The sequence below is a fragment of the Loxodonta africana genome, chromosome 6 (assembly GCF_030014295.1).
Source record: "Loxodonta africana isolate mLoxAfr1 chromosome 6, mLoxAfr1.hap2, whole genome shotgun sequence".
Classification (NCBI taxonomy): domain Eukaryota; kingdom Metazoa; phylum Chordata; class Mammalia; order Proboscidea; family Elephantidae; genus Loxodonta; species Loxodonta africana.
Genome location: NC_087347.1, coordinates 32,264,584 through 32,289,594, shown reverse-complemented (window position 1 = coordinate 32,289,594; position 25,011 = coordinate 32,264,584). Strand labels below are relative to the sequence as shown.

Below are 25,011 nucleotides of genomic sequence, written 5' to 3'. Positions count from 1 at the left end.
GAATCATCAGTATTGGAGTGCAGGAAGGATGATGAGGTAAAAGGAACTTGTAAGAATTTGCTTCTCTCTTGCTATATTGAAGATCTAGCTCAGCACCCTCTGAACTAGTCAGATGTAAAACTGGTCCTTTCATGGACTGTTCAATGTCTCCCTATTGCAGGTATCTCACATTTTCCGTTCACCTCTTGGCATTGTGTCTGTCTTCTAGTAGGTTATTTTCTTTCTTCAGGTTGTAGTTCAATTACTGACTCTTATATCCTCCATTTAAATAAGGAGTTTTGCATTTAATTTCAAATATTTCTTTCATACGAGGTGATGGGTACCTAGCTTGGAACGTTGATTCTATTTGTTTCAGGCTCAGCCCAAATTTCCAATTTAAATTTTTCTTTTACTACTCTGGTCTCTAGCACTTTGGGCACTGAGTGGATGTATTCATTTTCTAGAACCTCTATAACAAAGTCCCACAAACTTGGTAACTTAAAACTTCTTCCACAGTCCTGAAGGCTAGAAGTTTGAAGTCAAGGGGTTTTTAAGATTGATTCCTTCTGGAGAGTTCGGACAGAATGTTTGATCTATGCCTGTTTGCTAGCCTCTGGTGCTTTCCAGCAACCGTTGGCATTCCTTGCCTTGTAGATGCATCACTCCAGTCTCTGTCTCTGTCTTTGCATGGTCTTCTCCTTGTGTGTCTCTCAGTATCTCCTCTCTTCTTATAAGAACACCAGTCATGTTGGATTAGGGCCCACCCTACTTTTGTAGGAACTCATGTTAACCTAGTACATCTACAAAAAGACCTTATTTCAAGTAAAGTCGCTGTCACAGGTACCAGGAATTAGGACTTGCACATATCTTTTTGTAGGACACAAATCAACAGTGGAATTTAAATAAATATCTGTTAAGTGAATAAAAGCTATGCATTATGAAACTGAAAGTATTTTATATTTGAGGGTTTATTCTTTCTTCATATACAAATAAAAATATCTATGCGCATATACATGTTCTTATGTTTTTACCGGCAATTTTTAAAATTCAAATACAGTACTATACAAAAAAAATCTGAAAACTCATATTGTCTTTATAATATGAGATGTAAATGCTCTCATAAAAAAAATTATAGCCCCTCAGAAACCTAGAAAAAAGACTTGTTTTCCACCACACACATACACACACACACACAAATCTTTATTAAAAATAATAACAGTAAGCCCTTAAGCTAGCAATAAAATCAATAATAATGTAAAACAATTTTCTGAATTTGGGTAATCGAATTGCTGGCTACAATGGTGAATAGAAGTAATTAAATAGATGACACAGTGTTGAATTTAGAATCTGTTTGCCCTGAGATATTATTGTTTTTCCTTTTTGCTTATCAGAAGCCAGTGAGATTGACTGACTCTGAACTTTACTATTAGCTTTTATTAACGTTTCCCTGTGACCTTCGTACTATATTTTCTTTGCATTGTTTCCGATAACTGTGTTCTTGTAAAGGCCTAACTCTTTATGCTTTCCACATGAACTTCTTGAGGCACTGGGAGTTTTACATAGAACAGTTTGTTTAGTTAATGAAACGGAATTTAGATATTTTTGTCAAGGAAAAGGCACTCCTACAGACAACTCTGGTTTTTGGATGCAGCCCGCGGTACCTGGTCCTACTCAGTCACTGGGTTGTACTTGTGACAAGGGTCATTTTCACTGAAAGAAATTCCCAGAGAGTTTGCTACATTGATGAAATTAAATTAATTAAATATCGTTTAAAGGAAAGTAGCTAAACTATACATATAATAGCATTTTAGTCAGTTCTCATGCTATGGAGAGCATTTTTTTTTTTTTTTTTTTAACTCTCCTGTCTAAATGGCACCCAGAACCCTGTGTGAAAGCTTTTCCTCCTTCTGGCAAAACAGGTTGTTTCTTCATAATCAACCTAGAACAAAGAAATCAAAAATACTATGTGCTAAAAAAGATCCACAACAGAATTTTTTTCAGAGTCAAGGCAAACTAACATTAATAAATGAAGCTAATTAGGCTTGATTTGCATATTTAACTCATCTTAATTACTCATGGATTCTGCAAACATTGTAGAAGCTGCTATAATCTTTCACAGACATGGTTAGTTATTTACATAAAGTTACAAAAACTAGGACCCTTGTTAATGATTATTCTGCTTCCAATTTATATGCCAGTGGGACTATTTCAGTAATAATAATGGAGAATATTTTTCTTTAACAATAAGTAAGCCTATAAGGTTAAAATTCTTTGGTTTCTCAAAGATATTTTTAAAATGTAGAAAATAGTAGTGTTATATAAATTACTCTCTAATTTTAAAATATTTTAACCTTGTTCAATTAAAAAGGAATCTTCATAAAATTCTTTTGACATTAATTTTTAAATGTGATCATTAAGGTAACAGCTATAATAGAAACAAGCTGCATCTAGCTGGAAATAAGTAATAAAATAAATGTTCTTCTCACAGCCCGTGTGAACTTTAATTCTGCTCACCCATGTACACAGTAGATTTCTTTTCTTTTGTAGCACTTTTCATTAGTAACAGAATTTGAAATAAAAATACATAAGGCATAACTGCACAGTAGTGTTCTCTTTAATCCCATTGTTTTATTTAGAAATATTGTCTTTTAAAATTCTTAAATATTTTGCTTTACTAATTATTTTCTGTAAAAATATATGCAAGAATAATGCTATGAGGAGACTGCGCCTCTTCTCATAAATGCGATGTATGTGAGCGGTTGGAGGGGCTGGTAGCAGTGGCTGAGTGTAAGAGGGTGTTGTGGACAAGAAAACACACTAAACTTTATTCTATGAAACTGTGGAATGGGTGTGAAATTCCATTATTGCACTCCAATTTCTAGCATTCCTCTCCAGGAGGATTCTTTATAAAATAAAAAATGCTGATAAATTAAACTCTTTCACCTGACTGCCTTAGGACAGAGGTCATGTTAAGAGAAGAGCGTTGGTAAAGGCAAAAGCACCAGAGCTACTTAACTTTCCTGGAATCAGCTCTATTGTGTGTGTGCGTGTGTGCATATTCATTCAGAAGTATTTATTAAATACCCACCATGGGTCAGCCCACAGCAATTATAATTATGAAGTGATGAAGATAATAGACGTCATCCTTGCTGTCATAGAAGTTGTAATCTTCACATTGTGACTACGTAATAATTAACATTTATTGAACACTTACCACGTCCCAGGCAACAATCTAAGGACTTCACGTAGATTATGGGATTAACTCTTCCAGTACTCACAATGACCCAATGATGTAGGTACTATTCTTTCTCCTGTTTTACAGAAGAGGAAACTGATGCTCTGGCTATTCCAAGATCACAGTCAGCAGTAAATCCCAAATTCAAACCCAAGCCATGTTACTCAAGAGCCTGTGCTCTTAGCCACTACGTTATCTGCATATATAATATGCAAGTCTGTTTAGATATGTACTCAAATGTGACATCAAATAAAATGTAACTTTTCATTTCGAGTCTGCTTGCGTGTAAGCTCAAAGTAAGTTTTGTACATTTGTAAATTCCATGTATAATACAATAACCAAATCCAAAAACCAAACCCGTTGTCGTCGAGTCAATTCTGACTCATAGGAACCCTATGGGACAGAGTAGAACTGCCCCATGGAGTTTCCAAGGAGTGGCTAGTGGATTCAAACTGCTGACCCTTTGGTTAGTAGCCAAGCTCTTAACCACGGTCTACTTAGCCACCAGGACTGCATACAATGCAATAAGTACTACAAAATAATGTCATAGTTTAACTCTTGCAAGTAGCTAATGCCCCAATGGCTATTGCACACCTAAGGTATTTTATGGATAGTGGAATAAAGATATCTCTGGCCCTTACTCGTCTCTGTAGTGTCGGAGGATGAGACCACCACTCAATATCTGAAACCTAAAAGCTGAATTTACTATACATGTAAGCGATGAAAAGTTGTACTGATCAGAGTTATACTCACTGAGCAAATACAAATGCTAATCTTATATCCAGTTTTGGAAAACAGTTTACTTTGGACTGTGTTGCTTACAGAAGCAGGAGCGGGTTGATGTCAATCTTAGAAGAGTAGTGTTATTGAGGCTTGTTTTTGTTGATTACGGAGGTGGAAGAGGGTTGATATCAGCCTCAGAAATATGTTCTCTATAGTGAATTTTTGCCCAGTTGGCCAGCTTTCAAACGCTATTTAGGTTTTAGAGGAATGTTCACTGAAGCTAGTTGTCATTGATTAATTAAATTAGATAGGTTTAAAACTAGTTCTTGTCATTTGCTTGTAACAACGACCGTGGAATCGTTACTAATTTATTAGACAAGTTTAAACTAGGTCTTTTTATTTGTTTGTAACCAGTGCTGTAGAATTGTTCTATTGATTAGGTAGGCTTAAAACTAGCTCTGGTGGTTGTTACCATAGCTCTTCTCAGCGGTCAACAAAAGTTAACAAGTAGGACAACAAACAGAAAAGAAGACTACAAATTAATCTATGAACGATAATAACTCTTCCTTTTGCAAATGCTGTGGTAATCAATTTACACAAATTTCTCCATCTGTAAGTGGGAATTAAAATTATTATTTATTTCATATGGAAGGCATTAAAAGAATGACTGTGGGTAAAGTACTCAGCATAGCACAAATGAGAGACATTCTCGATAACTTCCCAATAAGCAGAGATTTAAACTCTGCAATTTCACTTTGGTATCACTCTTACCACAACACACTGCCTCTCACAATAAAATGTAAAACAAGATACAGAAAAGCACATGTAATCTGCTTTCACTTATGAAGAGCTGAGGTAGATACATGGCACAGTGAGGAACAGTGATTTGATTGTATGTGCATAGACGATTCCGTGAAAGACACAAAGGACATATTTACAATCATTGCATCTGGGGACAGCCTGATATGGAAACTAACTTTTCATTGTAGTCTTTGGTGATATTTAATTTTAAAACCATACTCATATTCTTTTTCTTAGTAAAATTATAGTCAAGAAAAAGAATTGTGAGGATGTTTTTACTGAGAAAGTCATGAAGGACTTTCTGGTGTGATGAAAATGTTCTATATCTTGATCTCATCAGTAGTTACACAGATGTGTATATAAATAAAAATTCATTGAGCTAAGCCCCTAAGATTTGTGCATTTTGTTGTATGGAAGTTATACCTCACTAAAGTAAAAGACATTTTATCAAAGAGGAAATTTAAAATATAGCCTTGGGAAAAGAAAAAGCTCTCAAGTGGGAAGGTTCACTGTATATTTTTAAGTCTGTTAATTTTTCTTCAAAAGAATATAGAACCCATTGGTTAAGTAGATAAAGTCAGTATAATGAGAAAAGAAGCTTGTGAATATTGTATCTTCAATGATTTTAGTAATGACCTGAGTTTAACTACCTAATTTATTATTTTATTTTAGGCCTAATTGTGAAGAATATTTGAACTTTTGTCTTGAGTATTGGGCTTTGGGTAAATATTTAAGATTTTTCTTTGCTTCACATGGCACTATTGACAGTTGTTGTTGTGTTCCATCAAGTTGATTCTGACTTATAGGGACCCTATATGACAAAGTAGAACTGCCCCATAAAGTTTCCTAGGCTGTAATCTTTACAAGAACAGATAGCCAGGTCTTTTCTCCCACAGAGCTGCTGGTGGGTTGAAACTGCCAACATTTTGGTTAGCATTGGAGTGCTTAACCATGTACTACCAAGGCTCTTTCTACTATTAAGAGTAGAAAAGCTTTTAATATTCTAAGGAGATGAAAGTGATCTTCATACATGGCATTTATGTCAGTCAAGTAAGGCAAGATGATGTTATGGTAACAAACAACCTTGAAGTCTCAGCAAAGTTTATACCATGTTCTGTGTCCTCCATAGGCCAGAGGTAAACTCTGCTCATCGTACTCACCCAGGGATCCAGACTGATCTAGCAGCCACCATGTTGAATGCTGTTGTTTTCTGCCAGAGGGAAAAGAGATCCTTGGATGGATCCTTACACCAATAATTAAATGCTGGGAGGGTAGGGTTGGGAGGAGTATGAGAAGGGTATCACATTCCACTTCTACTTACAACTTTTGGGAAAAAACTCAATCTGTGCCCCATATAACTAGGAGATGCACATCTACCCAGAAAAGAGAAACATTGGGAAAATTTTGGAAAATGGTACTAAAATGTTGCCTCTGTAGTCTTGCTTAGTCATCTTGTCCATAGAGGGTTAAGTGGCTTTGGAATTAGACAAAACAGGATTAGGATCTTGGCTCTGGCACTTTTATCTGTGTTATTGTGGGTTAAGTGTTTCTCTTTTCTAGAATGAGAATTACAACAGTGCTCAACTCATAGTGTCATTGTGAGGATTAAATGCGATAATGCATGCAAAGCACTTAGCCCCCTGTTTTAGGTACATTATAAGCACTCAATAAATGTAAAGCTACTTCCTCCTCCTGGAATCATCAATTATCTCCTTATAGTTATTTATATGTTATGAGGCAATAACAAAGTCAATGGGTAAATATGCTCCTGGGTGGAAACAAAATTACAGCCAAGAGTTAGAAGAATAAGACAGTGCACTTTCCAGGTCATGACTGATCAAGATGAATATAAATATTGAAGAGAAGACCAAGCTACTTTTCCAACAATAAGCATATCTGGTGAGGGTGGATTTTTTTTTTCTTCCCAATTTTCAGTTGTGATATCCATGTAACCCTGTTTACTTTTTTCACTTAAGAACTGTTTATCAAGTACCTTCCAAAGCTGCCTTGGGCCTTGGGAATACAGCGGTGAACAAGACAAAGAAGTTTCTCTTAATTTTAGTGGGAGGAGATTAACAATAAACACAAAAAAAATTAGTTAAGTGATTTCAGTTAATGATAACTGATATGAAGGAAACAAAGTAGGGTGAACTTTTCGCTGAGTATTGACACCTGTTGAAACAGTTAAATCCGAGTCTCAGGGGCTTGGCATGACAGAAACTTAATTTTTATTCATAGAATGTCCAGTTGGGAGGTTCTGACTGACTGGTGGGTAGCTTTTCTCCTTGTGGTGGTTCAGAAACCCACATTCCTTCCATTTTGTACTCCTCCACCTTCTTGGGCCCCTCTGTCCGCAGCCTGCAAACAGGGAGAGATTAGAGAATTGTGTGGCATCTTTTTAATGGCCAGGACTAGAATAGGACTTCAAGACTGAATGTAGCCCAAAAAGAAAAGAAAGGGATTTTATAAAACAGTTCCTGCCACATGCAAGAACTAGATGTAAGAGAGGGGGCAGGAATATTAGATAACAAAGTGGTGAGGGATGAGGTCAAAGAAGTCAACATCAGCCAAACAATATAAAGCCTTCAGGCCTGGGTTAGAAGTCTGGATTTTATTCTGAGTAAGACTGCACATTTTTGAATGGCAGTGAGTAGACGTAGGGCACAGTCTGGTTTAGGTTTTATGGACCATTCTAGTGGCTGTGAGAGGAATGGGTATGGAATGCGGTTAGAGTAGGGGTAAGGAGACCAATAAAGAAGATCCTGCTATAGTCAGGCTGCGTATGAAGATGTCCTGCACTGGAGTGGTGATGATGGAGATGGACAGGAGTAGGCAAAGTAGGGCTATACTTTTGTTAAGAGATGATGTAGTGGATGAACGTTGGAGGGGGGGCACGGGGAAGGGAGCAGAGGGACTCAGATTCCCAGTTTTTTTTTTTTCTTAGGTATTTATTTATTTATTGAGTAACTAGTGATGCCTTTACTTGGAAAGAAAGATTTGGTGAGGTTCAGGATAGGTGGGCTAAGGTTGAGTAAATAAAAAAGTCTGTTTTTGCCGTATTATGCCTGAGGTGCTGTATCAGACAGGTCACCAGCAGGAAAGAGATGGCACAAGGATTAAACTCTAGTTTTAAGATGTTGAAGCACCCAAGGACTAGCAAAAATGGGAAGCCATGGCACTGGCTGATTGTCCATAGTTCTAAAGGTACAGGGGAATAAGAACATCACTGGACCACAGTGCACACTGTAGCCATGGAGAGCATCCACACAAAAGGAGTTGCAGAATTAGATAAAGGGTCTCTGCCAAATTCATAGCTCTACAGGAAGGAAACCAAGGTGGTAATTAACCTCAACTATCTGTCTTTCTGCTCTTCCATCTGTTGCTGGGGCTGCCCTCTTGCTGAATCCAGCTAGAGGCCAGAGAGCCCGAGAACCCAGTAGAAAGCAGTAGGAAGCAAGGCATGGAACTGGGCATCACTATGTGGGGGTGGAATCTGGAGGGGAAAAAAAAAAAATTTAAGACAGAGGAAAAAACAGCCCTGATGTTTCTAAGACTTCTTACTGAGGACTTCAAGTTGGCACATAGATATGCAAATTTGGGGCTTGGTGGAGAGATCTACTGGGAATCATCAGCATTAAATAATTTATGTCTCTAGTATTAAGAGTTAATACTTGGTAAGCTCTTAGCTGTGCTAGGCAGTAGACCCAACACTTCTCATACATTAGCTCACTTTCTTCTCAGAACAAATTTTTGGTTAAATACCATCACATCATTGAACCACAGTGAAATGAAACAACTTGTTCAAGGTCACAGAGTTAGGTGGCACGAATTAAATCCCAGGTGTTTCCACCCTCAGGGCCAGGGATTGAGACCATTATTGCACACAGCTTCTCTGTCTGAGAGAGTTGAATACTGCAGCAATGGCTTGTTATGTCATGTGATCATTTTTTTTTAAACTGCCAGTAGGGTCGCTATGAGTCAGAATCAACTTGATGGCAGTGGGTTTGGTTTTTGGTTTTATTTTAATTTTTTCTACCACTTTGAAATAAAACAATTCTGACAAAAAATTCATCAAAGAAGATATTCCAAATTTTAATGTCCCAGTTTGGGTGTTGCTTTTGATTCAGGCAGTTTGCAGACTAGAATATTAGTAGCCCACATATTCCCTATACCACAAAAAGAGTACATTCACTTTTATCTTGGGAACAAAGCTGGAGAGAAAGGCTTTTACAACTTTTCTGAATTCATGAAACATTTATCTTCCAGTCAGGTTTTGTTATAGCAGCACAAATATGGTTTGTCAGCATTTCCATTATAACTCCATATTTCCAGGGCTTTTTAAGAGTGCCTTGGAGATTTTATTTTGAATTAAAGCTTGGCATTCAGGATTCCAATCAGAAAACTACATTTTTCTTACCAATTAATCAAATAGTTCAGAGATTCTTAATTTAGAAGAGGACTACATGCAAAACTTTTATTATTGAATAAAGTGTTGAATGAAATCTGAGTTTCAAAGCCCATAGCAAGAATCCCCAAACAATAGTCCAGATATAACTTTTTCAGGTTCTCCTAAAGAATTTGGATTATTTCCCTAAAACAGTCAAGAATGCCCTTAGAACATTTGCAAATAAAATTATTTTAGGACAAATTTGTTAATTTAACTATTTTAAAATATTAACACTATAATGTATAATATTATATAACTGTATGATATTTAGTTCTCAAAGAAAGTTAACCATAAAATTTCCTAAGATAAAAAAATAGAATATAAAAATTAATTGCATCTGATACTTTGCCTTTTGGCTTTGTAAGTAATTTATTTCCACTTTGGAGATTTGAATGATTTGAGGTTCTCAGCATAACTGAATTTAAAATTATAACAGAATCAAGATACTGAACCAGAATAACATGGGGGAGGGGGACGAGAAAACTGAGAGAGTGCCAAAATGTTTCAACATATTTTTACGAAATTTAAATTCACTTGGAAAAATTTTACATTCTCTGAAAAGAGATAAGTAGCATGGATTAGTTTCGTAAATAGGTATTTGAAATTTAACTTACCAAACATAATAGCGATAGCGAGACTATTGAATGGAGTTTAATTATAAAGTCTTTCCAACTTTGGTTAGTGCAGATCTCCCACGAATGACTGATATAAGAAGGACGCGTGACGGTGATCCGTTATGATCCCATTTTGTAGCCTTTTCTTTAATCTCTCTTCCAGCCTTATATGGTTTGCCGCTGTTTACCTTAGAGTTGATAACGACTCAAGCGACCCTATATGACAGAGTAGAATTGCCCCATAGAGTTTCCCAGGCTGTAATCTTTATGGGAGCAGATTGCTTTGTTGTCGTTGTGTGTACATTGTTTTGGACTACAGAAATAGAAGGTGGTGAATGAGACTAGATGAAAACTTTTGAATAAATCTACTCTCCTACTCACTGAGTTTACTCCAGCCACGCTGGCCTCCTTGCTGTTCCAGAAACACCCCAGGCAAACTTCTACCTTGGCAACTTTGCTCTAGCTTTCCATTCCACCTGGAACACTTTTCCTCTGGATGTCTGCTTGACTAACACCATTACTTCCTTCAGCCTTTGTTCAAACCTTACCTTCTGAATGAGGCCAAACCAGATTGCTCTACTTGATAATGTGATTTTTTCCTTAGCACCCCCAACCCCAAAATACATGGTGCCCTTTACCTGCCTGTTTTTTTCTTCTTTTCACAGAACTTACTATCCTCTAACATACTGTATGTTTATTTTTATGACTTTCTGCCACCACTAGAACGTAAGGTCCATGATGACAAGAGTTGTTTTATTCATTGACATATTCGAGGCACTTAGAATTGTGCCTGACTTACATTAATTGCATACAAATATTTGTTGATCGAATAAATTGTTGAATGAAATCTGAGCTTCAAAGCCCATAGCAAAAATCTCCAAACAATAGTCCAGATAGAACTTTTTCAGGTTCTCCTAAAGAATTTGAATTATTTCCCTAAAATAGTCAAGATGCCCTTTGCACATTTATATCAAAACAATAGGCCCCATATTTAGATCCTCTGTATAATTCTTTTTGGGCTCATTTCCCTGGTATTGTTTAAACTGAACCTTAAAGACTTTTGCAGTTAATTTTAATGTTAGCTATTGTTTGGAAAAGATGAGCTGAATAGGTAAATGTGTAGTTTCCACAAAACGAGTATTTATCTACTACTAAAAATATCACTGTGCATGTTTTGTAACATTTTCATACATGTAATGATATTAATATATTAATGGTGAACTGTGAAAATTCAGGAATTAAAATGTGATCCCCTAATTAAAAAAAGAAAGGCTCCCGGGAGCTTTGGTGGAAATGCTATGCTGAATACAAAAGCAGTCTATAAGGGTTTCTTCCTTCTCCCAGGGCTTGAAAACCATGCCAATTGCAAAATTTAGTAAGTTTATCACCAGCCCCAGGGGTGTAAAAGCAAGGACACAAAGATTTCAGTGTAGATAACAGTCCTAGTGTCACACTCACCAACACGGTCCTGTCTAATTCTGAATGGTAGCTGATGACAAAAGCTAATGTTTCTACAGTAAGAATGTATTGATTTTATTATTGGAATAAAAAATTACATTAAAATGTGAATAAAATCAATTATCCTGTAATTCCTTTTTCTATATCAACTGGAATTTATTTGATTTCACTTCTGTTTTGTCTCCCCAGGGTAAATGTGAGCATTCACTTTACGGTCACATGCATTCTATCAATGATGCCACCTTCACTCCTCGGGTGAGTTCAGTTCTCACAATAAATTCTTTTAATGCTTCATAGGTGCAAATTAATTTTTTAGGAAACAAAATTTTTGGGGAAATAGTATGTTAACAAGATGAGAAGGAGCACATTTTGAATTTGATTATGGACAAAAGAAATGATATAGAAGGTATAAGAAGGGATGATGTCAAAGCAGCTTAAAGCACACATGTGCACGCTCTGACACTTGCACACTCACACACACAGTGTGCAGTGGCAAGAGTGATGAGGAATTCTACTGTCACACTCAACTCTCTTTAAACACATCTTTAAAATGTATTGTCCAGTTTGGGCTTCAAGAAAGTAGGTGGCTTTGTAGACTTTAAAATTTCCATGTTAAATCATAAAGATAACTAAAGTTCTTGAAAGGAAACCTAAAAATAAGAAAAGTTAAGGCAGGCAACAGGAATTTTTTTCTTTTTTTTCAGGCCAGAACAGAGCAAAGTTGATTTGATAGCTTTTCAGTTCCTCATGAGGTTTCCGATTTGTCTTTCTTCATGTAAACTGATGACATAACAAAAGTGTTTTATTTGCAGCTTGAGGTATTCATATATAAGGATGATTTTACCAATGATGAAGATTATTAACATTGCTTCCACTTGCTAAGCTAAAGGCAATGTCTTTAAAAGTGTTGAGAGAGTAATAACGGAAGGATGAATGAAGTTTGTTCCTTCTCAGATGAAAGTGATTTGACTAGATGGATGACCACTCAAGTCCCTTCAAGCTCTATGATTTAATTGTAGGTAACATTTTAATTTATCTCTGAGTTCCAAGTAGAGTAAGAACCTTAATTCCAAACTCCTCTTATTTTCCAATTAGAGGGGAAAAAAATCTGATAGATTACTTACATCTAGCTTCAAAATGATAGCATAGTCAAAATTCTGTTACTATCATGCTGTGATTATTCTTTTAGAAAAAGGAAAATGCCAACTAAAAATTATATCTCCTAAAGGAATGTTGATTGCTCTAACTGACATTGTGCTGCTGTCTTTGTCAGCCTTGGGAATGTTAATGATGGGCTCAACCACAATTATATTTTAACAGATTCATCGTAGGAAGGATATTCCATTTAATTGACTGCAGTGAGCCAATTAGTTAAAACATATTATATTATGGATTGGTTCTAGATACCAAGTAAAATTTTATTTCTAGCAGATTATAGAGCCATTTATGTACCCTGAGCCCAAATAATATATTTATGCTAGAAATCTATTAAATATAGCTTTACATGTCCTAGGAAAATTAAATGGAAGCTAAATGAAGTAAACTAATATTTTATATTCAAGACTGTTATTTTGGTAAGCAATATCATAGCTGAAAAAGACACATGATTTAACATTCTAAATGTAACAATAAATATGGAAGTAGCCACATTGCCCCAGAAACCCAGTGCCGTCAAGTCGACTCCATATTGGATTTACTGAATCAGCCATTAAGGGAAAGATGCATTAAATATGCATATATCCAAGAGCAGGATGATAAATATGAGGTCCGGATGTCCAGTGTTAAAGTGTCTAACCAGTTTTTGTTGACACCCTTGTTCATACTGAAAGGAGTATTAAAACACTGTTTGAAATCTACATCCCTAAGCCTCATTGAAATTTTCTGTTAATTTACCTCTTCTTTGCTGCAAATATTTAGTTAACTATTAAGAAAATGGTGTTTGGTTTTGATGACTAACACTCTTAAATGAAAACTTGGTCACATATCAATGGTTTTGTAAAATATGTTTTATTCCACATACCTGCTAAGTAATGTCAGCAAGTTGGGAAGCAGCAGGAACTGAAAAACAAAGACTTTCAGGAGTCTCTCGAGGACATGACATTATGACATGTCCACATTCAAACAAACTATCAAAGTTCTGATAATAAATGCATCATACAATGCATATATAGCAGACAGAGATTTGAATTATTTAATATTAGACTTGCTAATTGATGCCTTTCGGGATGTGCATTCAAGTTACATTACTAGTTATAATTGCATTTAGCATTTATATAAACACAGTTTTAGCAAAATGCTGCCTTTTTTTATTTGCAAGCAGAAATCACAAATGTAAAATTCCGTGTTTTCTAGCTAGCAACCAAGAATCACAACAACAGATATGCAATATGTACTATTTATGAATGGTCCTAAAAACTAGGTAGATTGAATTTTATTTCTCTCTGTTGGCATAGAGGTTAAGAGCTTGGCTTTCAACCAGAAGGTCAACAGTTCAAATCTACCAGCTGCTCCTTGGAAATCCTATTGGGCAGTTCTACTCTGTCCTATAGGGTCACTACGAGTCAGGATCGACTTGACTGCACAAAACAACAATATTATGTAATATTAGAACATAGGTGCCTTTATTCCTGACTGATTTTTCTATTAGAAATGGATACTTTGAATCTCTTTTTAAATAAACTGTAATGAAGCATTTTAAGGAACTAGGAAAACTTTTTACTAAGGCCATTTTGTAAAGCAAAGCCAAATTAAAAAAAAAAAATGCTGAAAGTAATTCCTGGATAAATACTAACTGACACAAGAAATTTAACATAAGTAAAGGGGAGAGAGAGACTGTGTAAAACTACATAGCAGTAGAATGAGCAGTGTTTTCGTGGCCTTCAGTTTTTCTGGAAGTTGAGCTATAGCCTGACTGGGGTGAGGATTCCATCAGGTCTTTGAGAAACTGTTGTTGGTCATCTCCTTGGAGGGATAGTACAGTGGAGTGGGTAACTTTATCTCTCTGTGGACCTTCCCAACTGTTTTGAGAGGCATGGAGCCATAGTGGATATGCTGTGGCTACCTGGTGAAGTCAGGCTCACTCTACAAATTAACTCTACCTTTCCAGCTTACTTAAGTAAACCCAATACAGCAGTACTTCCACCTCACTGAGCTCTCTGATATACTGAAACACTCTCTTACTCGCCATCCCATCAGCCCTTCTGCCTTCACTTACCGTGCGTCACATATCATACCCAGCTATGGTTCCTTAGCTGTTACAATCCCATTGCAAAGGACATTAACTCACTTTGACCTCATTTACTCCGCAATGCTTAACTAACAAAACTACATTTTTTGCCCTGTACCAGAATAGATTAAAATGCAAGAGAAAACCGTACAAAGTGGTTATTTTTTTTATTCACTTTAAATTTATGATCCCAATGTACAAATGGTCACTGATTAGTGCCCAGCTTTTCAACTATATTTCTCTATTATGTTCACTTTTCTACTCCCTTACCCACTGCCATCGAGTTGATTCTCACTCATAGCGACCCTACAGGACAGAGTAGAACTGGCCCATATGGTTTCCGAGGGGTTTCTGGTAGATTTCAACTGCCAACCTTTTGGTTAGCAGCCATAGCACTTAACCACTACACCACCAGGGTTTCCTTCTACTCTCTTCTTTATTTTTGTCTCTTAGATTATCTTTTTACCTTTTTCTCAAACCTCCTCACTACCTACTCTCCATCACAAACTCTCTGATATCCTTGACTCATTCTTTAATGAAAAAACAGAAGCCATCTGAGAAGAAATATCATATTGCCCTACCCAACTACTGCATCTCTAAATAGCACCTCCAAGCACCTTCTGCATCCCCCCTCTAGTAATCACAGAAGGCAGCAAATGAACAACTAAGGCACTGAAATCCTTCTATTTACATTGCAAATACCATCCTCTCCCACCTTCTTCATAAGTTTACCTTGTCAGTTATCCCTAGTCTTTACCTGTCTACAAGATTATTTCTGTCTGTATACAGGCATGTTCTGAAATTTTCTGTATTTAAAAAGTCTGACATTTCATCTCTCGGTGGAAACATTTGTCATCTTAATTTTGTTACTTTTTATACACTGTTGATTTTCTCTTTAAATCAGAATTTATTTACAATTGCTTTTAGTTTCAAATATATGGGAATCCTGTAACTTAAATCCATAATTTGAAGTTAAAACATCTTATGTTGTATGATGTTATATCTGTCTTAGAGTTCTCTAGAGATACACAAACAGTAATATGTGTATCTATGTCGTATATGGCAATATATACACACATATATATATATACATTCTCCTCACTTATTGACTGTCTATCTTATATATCATATTTATGAAATAGTAAAAAATCTACTATCTGAATATTTTGTGCATTCACAACGTATATCTGGCAGTAACAAACACCAAGGTGCGAGGCAAGAGTAATGCTGGCTATGACGGAAAAGGTTATGTGTTAACTTGGTTGGGCCATGATTCTCAATCATTGGCAGTTATGTAATTACGTAATTTGGCAGTTATGTAATAATATAGTCATCCTCTACTTTGTGATCTGATGTAGTCATCCTCCATTTTCGTGTAATGCCAATTTTGCATAATGACCTGGTCTTTGGAACATGACTATGTGGATAAGTAAGGAAAGGGTATATATATATGTTGTTGTGTGCCATTGAATAGTTTTTTTTACTCATAGCAACCCTGTGTGACAGAGTAGAACTGCCTCATAGGGTTTTCTTAGCTGTAATCTTTATAGAAGCAGATCATCAGGGCTTTCTTCATGGAGCCTTTGGGTAGGTTTGAACTGTGAACCTTTCAGTTAGCAGCTAAGCACTTAACTATTGTGCTAACAAAACCAAAAAACCAAACCCATTGCCATCGAGTCAATTCTAACCCATAGCAACCTTGTAGGACAGAGTAGAACTGCTCCATAGGGTTTCCAAGGACCCTGGTAGATTTGAACTGCCTGCCTTTTGATTAGCAGCCGTAGCTCTTAACCACTATGCCACCAGGGTTTCCGTTACATATACATACATATATACATATATAACACACACACATACACACATTAATATATTCATACCTTAATAGAGAGAGATTTATTTTGAGGAATTGACTCAATATGTATTTATATCAAATGATTGTGGAGGTTGGCAAGTCTAAAATTCACAGGTTAGGTGACAGGCTGGAAATTCTGGCCATTTTATGCCCCAAATATATAGGTTCAGGCAAAAGACTAGGAATTCCAGCAGTCTTGTGTCCCAAGTCAGTAGGTCAGATGGTGGCGTAGAGAAACAAATGCTGGCTATTTGTAGCCTGGAGGGAGAATCCTCCCTTGAGAAACCTTAAATTTTGCTCTTAAATCCTTCAACTGATTGGGTGAGGCCCACCACAGTATGGACGGTAACCTGCTTTACTTGATGCCACTGATTTATATGCTAAAAATAAATCAACCTATAAAACATTTGCCTTCGAATTGATCCTGACTCATGGTGACCTCATGTGTGTCAGAATAGAACTGTGCTCCGTAGGGTTTTTAATGGCTAATGTTTTGAAAATAGATAGACTGGCCTGTCTTCAGAGGCCCCTCTGGGTGGACTCAAAATTTGAACCTTTCAGTTAGTAGCCTAGCCTAGGGCGTTAACTGCTTATACCACACAGGGACTAGATTTACATGCTAATCACATGTAAATACTTCATAGCAACATCTAGACTAGTGTTTGACCAAACAACCGGGCACAACAGCCAGGCCAAGTTGACACATAAAATTAACCATCTCAGTCTTACCCCTTGTTAACTTGCCACCCAAACCAAACCAAACCCACTGCCATCGAGTCAATTCTGACTCATAGTGACCTCAGAGGGTTTCCAGGGCTGTGAATCTCTACGGAAGCAGACTGCCACATCTTCCTCCCATGGAGTCACTGATTCCAAACTACCAACTTTTCCATTAGCAGTCGATTGCTTTAACCACTGCACCACCAGGGTTCCTTGGCACCTATACATACCTCCTTAAATCATACTTAATCTCCAAATAAAGATAATAACAAAGTCATGCTTGACCTAACATGATACAACTATTTTGCGTACAAGCAAAAATGCACTAACCCCTTCCCCAGGGTGGATGCAGAGTCCTTGTTCACTTCAATGTCTCCAGCATCTTGTTATTGTTGTTATTGTTGTTAGGTACCGTCAAATCAGTTCCAACTCATAGCGACCCCAGGCACAACAGAACGAAACATTGCCTGGTCCTGCACCATCTCAGTCATTGCTGTTTGAACCTATTATTGCAGCCACTGTGTTAATCCATCTCATTGAGGACCTTTTTTTTGCTCACCCTCTACTTTACTCCAGCATCGAGCATAGTCGATTTTATGTATTTAATAGTCTGGCACTAGTTTTAAATGTAAAGAATAAACAAATGAATACAGAGTTATGAGCAAATAAATGGACAAGGTTTTCATTACACCATTTTATCAGCTACGACATTTTCGTTATAACAGAAAATCTAACTTACGATAATTTAAATAACAAGAGAGGTGTATTGCTTTTGTATCTGTAAAACTCAGAGAATGGGAGAACTTAGGTTCATTATTAGGTCTATGGTCCCATTTCCTGGGAATCTTATCAGCTTTGCCTTTCATAAATGTGTTCAGATTTGTCTCAGACCAGCTTCTGCCTGGACAGCATTTTGGATGCAGCAATCTCCAGATACACACGCACATATTCCAAAATAAAAAAGAGGTTCTCTTTTGTGCCCAAATAGTAGCTGAAATCCTAGACGTTCCTCTGACTTTACCAATATGCGCCAAGCGCCTGCCAAGGATTGTCAGGTAGTGCTTTTCTGAGGCTTGGGTTGGTATTCATTTACCTAAAGTGAAAGCTGTGCAAAGTGTCTGTGATTATACTGATTAGCATATGTTAATGAGAGATTATCCCTGGGGCAGGCTGTTTACGATAGAGATCCGATGGAATGGAAAGCAAATAACAATCAAAAAACATTTTTTTTTATTAACTTTTATTGAGCTTCAAGTGAACGTTTACAAATCAAGTCAGACTGTCACATATAAGTTTGTATACACCTTGCTCCGTTCTCCCACTTGCTCTCCCCCTGATGAGTCAGCCCTTCCAGTCTCTCCTTTCGTGACAATTTTGCCAGCTTCCCACTCTCTCTATCCTCCCATCCCCCCTCCAGACAGGAGATGCCAACACAGTCTCAAGTGTCCACCTGATATAATTAGCTCACTCTTCATCAGCATCTCTCTCCTACCCACTGTCCAGTCCCTTTCATGTCTGATGAGTTGTCTTCAGGAATGGTTCCTGTCCTGGGCCAACAGAAGGTTTGGGGACCATGACTGCCGGGATTCCTCTAGTCTCAGTCAGACGATTAAGTCTGGTCTTTTTATGAGAATTTGGGGTCTGCATCCCACTGATCTCCTGCTCCCTCAGGGGTTCTCTGTTGTGCTCCCTGCCAGGGCAGTCATTGGTTGTAGCTGGGCACCATCTAGTTCTTCTGGTCTCAGGATGATGTAAGTCTCTAGTTCATATGGCCCTTTCTGTCTCTTGGGCTCTTAGTTGTCGTGTGACCTTGGTGTTCTTCATTCTTCTTTGATCCAGGTGGGTTGAGACCAATTGATGCATCTTAGATGGCCGCTTGTTAGCATTTAAGACCCCAGAAAAACATTTTTTTAAAAATACTTTATAGCCATTATTAATGATTGGGCACAATTGTCTATGAGAGCAAGAAAAGGTGACTATAACCATGAAAAATTATTTAGTGATAAGCTTTAGCTCTGTAATAGTAGTTATGTGGTAGCTAGCCTCCAACATGGCCCCCAATGATCCTTGCCTCCTGGTATTTATGCCTTTGTGTAGTGCCCTACCACATTTAATAACAGCTGATTTATGTGGACAATAGAATACTGCAAAAGTGACAGTGTGTCTTCTGAGGCTATTATAAAGGACGTTTCTACCTTGATATTTTGGATGATTGCTTGCCCTGGAAGAAGCCAACCACCATGTTCGGTTCGCTCAAGTAGCCATATGGAAAGGCCCAGAAGGGAAGGAACTGATACCTTCTGCCAATGGCCATATAATGCCAACCATGTGATCATCCTGGAGGATTCTCCAACTCCAGATGAGTCGTTAGATTACTGCAGCCCTGACCAATATCTTGACAACAACCTCAGGAGGAATTTCTGACCCACAGAAATTATGATAGATAACAAATGTTAGCAAGAGCCAACTGATACAAATTATAAAACATCCCCATTTTATTTAATCTTTTTTATTTATGACTAGATATGTAAACAACACACATCCACACACAAATAGAAAAACTTGCCATTTAGATAACAAATTATAGAATAGGGGGTGAGATTGAAAAGCCAACTTTAACATTAAAAAAAATACATATTCTTCAATATTGTTTAAAATTATAAACATGCATAACTGAGTTATTTTAAGCAATTGTGCTTAAAATTGTCCAAAACTAAAAACTTCCAATTTGGTAATATTTTCTGGTTCAAACCTACATACCTGTATTGTAATGTATGTGATTTTATTTTTACCTTGGATACTTGTTTGGTTTTATTTATTTGATATACACAAGCATTAATAGTCCAATAAACTCCATGATACTGCTCTTCTGATTTAAACCCTCTCAGGTTCATTAGGAACAGTTTAGCTGGCATATTTTAATTGATTTCTAAAACTAAGGTTGACATTTTCCATCCATCTACAATCTCTCTTGTCCTATAAATCATTTAAAAAATAGAACTATTATCAAAAGTATTTCATCTTTTTCTTGGTTCATCCCTATAATTTAGATTTCTCCCCAGTTTCAATTATTCCTAGAATATTTACAGGCTTCTATTTTGTTATATTTATAAAAGTTTACTTTAAAAATTTTGCTTTCTGCTAGGTTTCAGACTTTCAGCTCAACCATTTTCTGAAGAACTATAACTGAGCAATTCAGACCTTCTTCAAGAGCCTCCCACTTCCCTGACAAAAATATGCTTCCTTTTTTACTCAAACCTCTCCTTAAGGGCTAACACTTGCTTATGAGGTAATCTTTCACAGGCCAAAACAACTTTTGGATAGGGTACTTATTTATTCAACTTTATTGGCCTTACAAATTCTGTGAATAGTAAGCTTCTAGCAAAAGTCACTTAGTTATCAGCTTATTATAGTTGCTTCACAGAAAGCTTCTATAGCATCATAGTGCCCCATGCCTTTGAAATGCTTGGCAATTACTCAATTGCAGTTATACTTGCCTCCTCCTACTACCTTTTGGATCCTAGCTTTGTCATTCACAAGGTATATGATCTTGAGCAAGTAATATAGCTCTTTTGTAAAATGTATGGTAAAAAGAACAGGGAATATTAGATAATACATGTCATGTGTTTAACGTAGTTACCTGGCAACTAGAAAATGCTATCATTACTACTCTTCCTCACACTACTCCTATTATTATTATTATTATTATTATTGCTACCACTGCTGTTATTATTAGCGGAACTAATAATCTATTTCTTCCTAGATATTTGTGTTTATGCAAACAAAAGTAAATAAAATAATATATGTACATTTGGATCCCTGGTGGCGCAGTGGTTAAGAGCGGCTGCTAACCAAAAGGTCAGCAGTTTGAATCCACCAGCAGTGCCTTGGAACCCTGTGGGGCCATTCTACTCTGTACTGTAGGGTTGCTATGAGTCGGAATCGACTCGACAGCAGCTATTTTTTTTTTTGTATGTATGTGTGTGTATATAATATATGTGTGTGTGTATATATATATGTATATATTCAGCACGAAAAGAAGACCCTCAGCGAGATGGATTGACACAGTGGCTACAACAGTGGGCTCAAGCATAACGATTATGAGGATGGCTCAGGACCAGACAGTGTTTCCTTCTGTTGTACATAGGGTTACTATGAATCGGAACCTACTCGAAGGCACCTAGCAACAACAACTATATATATAATGAATTCCTTATATCCTATAATTTCCTTCAATGAAATATCAATATTATAGACATAAAGCTACAGTACATATTTTACACCTTAAGAAAGATAAGAAAATAAAATTCTAATATTATTCTAAATAAGAAACTATGTAACTATATTAAGTTTGATTTAAATCCTACCCCCCCCCCAAAAAAATAGATATAAACCTCAGTAGGAGTATTTTGTTTCTCTCATATCAGGATATAACATTTAATAATTAGGCAGTTAAGAATTTTAAATTCGATTTGCAATAGGTTACCTGTTTTTTCTAAGTTACTAAAATGGAAATAAATTCATTAATGCACATTACCTTTTCTTTAAAGCATGATAAACCGATACCTGCAATTGCTTATCAAAAAAAAGCCCTTCCTATATTTTAGCAAAGGAAGTGGCATTTCTGAATTTTGTTTTCTATCCAAGTTCAATCAAGAAAGTACTTAGTATCATTCTCTGGCCATTTTACCTAAAAAATGCAAATAACATTTAAGTCATTCAGCCATTGATCCTCTGAAGGACAAATGATGTCAGGCAGTACTTACATTAAAAACAAAAATCCAATTTTGTTTACTTCTTCAGCAATCCAACTTGATGTCAGCTACCATTTAGCAGGGCCGATAATATTGATATTTGACGTCAGTTCTTATTCATTACTGCACCTAGATGATGCGTAAGTCAAAACTTTTAGATGTGTGGCAAAAAAGAAAAAAAAAAAACCCTAAAGCAGCTTCAGTCTATCCAGGGAAATTGGAAACCACAACAGAATAGAAAATTAAGGAAAATATAACAGACCATTTTTATCTTATAAAAATATTTGAATTATTTAAATGTACTTACATATTCAAAATTGCCTTTCTATCTTTTAAACTTACCAAATAATATACAATATTTTTAAACTAACTATTTTCTGAAATGACCTCTTTTACCTAAAACTTTGCAAAGAAAATAATTTCTGATAGAAAACAGAGACACCTAAAAACAACAGAAGGAAAAAAGAGTTCGTGTAAGCAGGCATTCAATAAGCAAATGGAAAATTATTTTTTAAATGTAATAAATGGATATCTACTACCTCAGATATTTATTTCTCTCTTTATTTCTTTGTTTTATTCTCAGAAATTTAACACTATAAATGACTAAAAAAAAGGAATAGTACATTTAAGTTTATATCACCCCCAGAAATTTTAACCTTCAGTAACTCCTACAATCAGAAAGAGGTTATTTCATGTTTGTAATTTTTTTGATGATTCCATGGAAATTAGAAGCAACATGACAATGTTATATTTCCTGACACTGCTCTTTGACTATAAAGTTAATAATTAATGGTCATTGTTTAAAAGCAAAGATGTCACTTGGATAACTAAGGTGTGCCTAACCCAAGCCATGGGCTTTTCAACTGCGTCACATGCATAGGAAAGCTGACAATGAAAAAGACCAAAGAACTGGCGAAGGAGAATTATGGTGTTGGTGAACAGTATCGAATATACCATGGACTGTAGGAAGAACAAACAAACCCGTCTTGTAGGAAGTCCAGCCAGCATGTATCTTAGAAGCTAGGATGGCTAGATTTCATTTCACTTTGGATGTATCAGGAAGGTCCAATCCCTGGAGAAGGATATCATGTGTGGTAAAGTGGAAGGGGAGCAAAAAAGAGGAAAACCCTCAACGAGATGGATTGACGCAGTGGCTGTAACAGTGGGCTCAAACATACCTACTGTTGTGTGGATGGCACAGGACTGAGCAACATTTCATTCTGTATGCATAGGGTTGTTGTAAGAGGGAAGCGACTTGGTGGCACCTAACAATACACCTACTTTTAACTTCTTCACTGTCTGCTTATCTGACATTTCACATTTACGACAATATTAAAAAAAAAAATAAATCTACTATCTGACTATTTTGCTCATGGACTTCAGCTGCAGCGAGAGGGAGGAGAAGGAGGAAGCGAGGTTTACCAGAGGGCTTCAAGGCGTCTGGCAGTTTGTGTTACCGGGTCAGGCTGAGGAGCCAGGCTGGGGCTTCAACAACACAGGAGGCGGGGGTGGCCGGGCTGCGAGGACGCAGTGGGGCAGCGCTCAGAAGACTCTTCTTCCGAAGTGGCCTCTCTGTCACCTTTGCAACCTCCACTGGGGTCATCTGCCTACAGGTCTGGGTGCAGCCGGCTGCGAAGGCTCATTCGTGGAGCCTGCAGAGCAGGAAGGTGGAGAGGCAAGGCATGGGGGGCCACGTGGAGGCCTGGAAGGCGCCAGGCGATGGTGGGCCTCAGCTTTTCTGGAGGTGGCAGGCAACCCCTGACCTCCATCACCACCGCCTCAATCTCTGCTGGGCTCCAAGGTGATGGGGAAGGGCGGGGGGGGGGGCGGTGCTACCGTGCTAGGCGCATTCGGAGATGTGTGTGTAGGTGGTAGGTGGGGGTAGACCCCAACAGGCAGTTAGCGACTGGGGAGGGGGACACCTGTGGCAAAAACAAGCGTAGCGCCAACTCTTACATAGGCCAATTTTTGCATAGTAGCCTGGTCTTTGGAACCTAACCATGTCTGTAAGTGAGGAGTGGGTGTAACCACGTTGGTTAAATGTGATATTGTTGAGGTCATTTTGGTAGAACCCCACATTATCTGGGGCCACCAAAATACTCGTTTATACAAAGATACCCTTACTGTGATATGTGTAATAGATTGTTTTAGGTAATAACTTTTTTTTTTTTTCCTTGCCCCATAGTTCTTGGCACAATTTTTGGCACAGGAGCTAATCAATTAATATTTGTTGATTAGGAAACTTAAGAAAGTCACTGCAGGTCGGAACTCCAGGGCCATTTAGGAAGATAGGAAGGGCAGTGGTTGCTAGGATACTATCAAATTTATTTTATATTACTGATCTTAAAACATTGTTTTAAAAATTGTTACACTTTACAGAGTCCGCATGGTTGTTTTGAGCGTATGGTTGCCAAAAACAGTTTAAAATATATTATTTTTATAAGAAATCCTGTCAGTGCTCAGAATGTTTGGCCATTAGAGAGGTGGTCTTCCACCACACTGAAAAAAAAAAAAAGTTTCACAACAATAAGATGTTCTAAATAACATGAAAGTAACAAAATACCTGAAATCATACATTTCTCTCTAGTTATGATTAATTGTATTCAGTCTTAATTTGCATGAGATGTAAAAAGTATAAAAAACTACATGTATGGTTGAATAGCATGAATTCTTTAAAGGATTGTTTTACATATTAAGATGATGTCTAATGCATCATACGTTGTCCTTTAATCACGTAATTAGAGTAAAAAGAATCACCACACCAATTTACTCATAAGGATAATTACCAGAAAACTTGATTATCCCATTTAATGTAATTTGCCCCCGTTTTAATTGTATGTTTGTGGGTGAAAGTAGCCCTGCGAATCTACACTTCAGGAGGCAACTGCTGGTTAACGTGAAGCTACAGGCGGAGCAGGAGAGTCTGCCACTCCTCTTCAGAGATTTGATTTGTATACCCAGAGTGGCCCTGCAGGGAATATGTATTAAAAGTGACATCTCCCTGCAGGATGGGCTGGAATTTGCTGTGGCTGATTTTACCCTGCTCCAGAGCCACAGCATGTCAGTCACCACCACACTCCAACTCCCACCCCTCCTATTCCAATAAAGAACCCATTGCCGTGCGGTGACTCACAGCGACCCTACAGGACAGGGTAGAACTGCCCCCGTGGAGTTTCCAAGGAGCACCTGGTGGACTCAAACT

The 25,011-nt window shown here is 37.2% G+C and overlaps 1 protein-coding gene across 6 annotated transcripts in view; it reads left to right on the top strand.

The window, feature by feature from the left end:
* Positions 1-25,011, top strand: part of LOC111747568 (sperm-associated antigen 16 protein-like) — an 803,762-nt gene that overhangs the window by 748,770 nt on the left and 29,981 nt on the right. For all 6 annotated transcript variants that reach the window (XM_064286709.1, XM_064286706.1, XM_064286707.1 and 3 more), the window contains one exon: positions 11,447-11,512. In XM_064286709.1, coding sequence (XP_064142779.1) covers positions 11,447-11,512 — 66 coding nt within the window. The remainder of the gene's footprint in view (positions 1-11,446; positions 11,513-25,011) is intronic.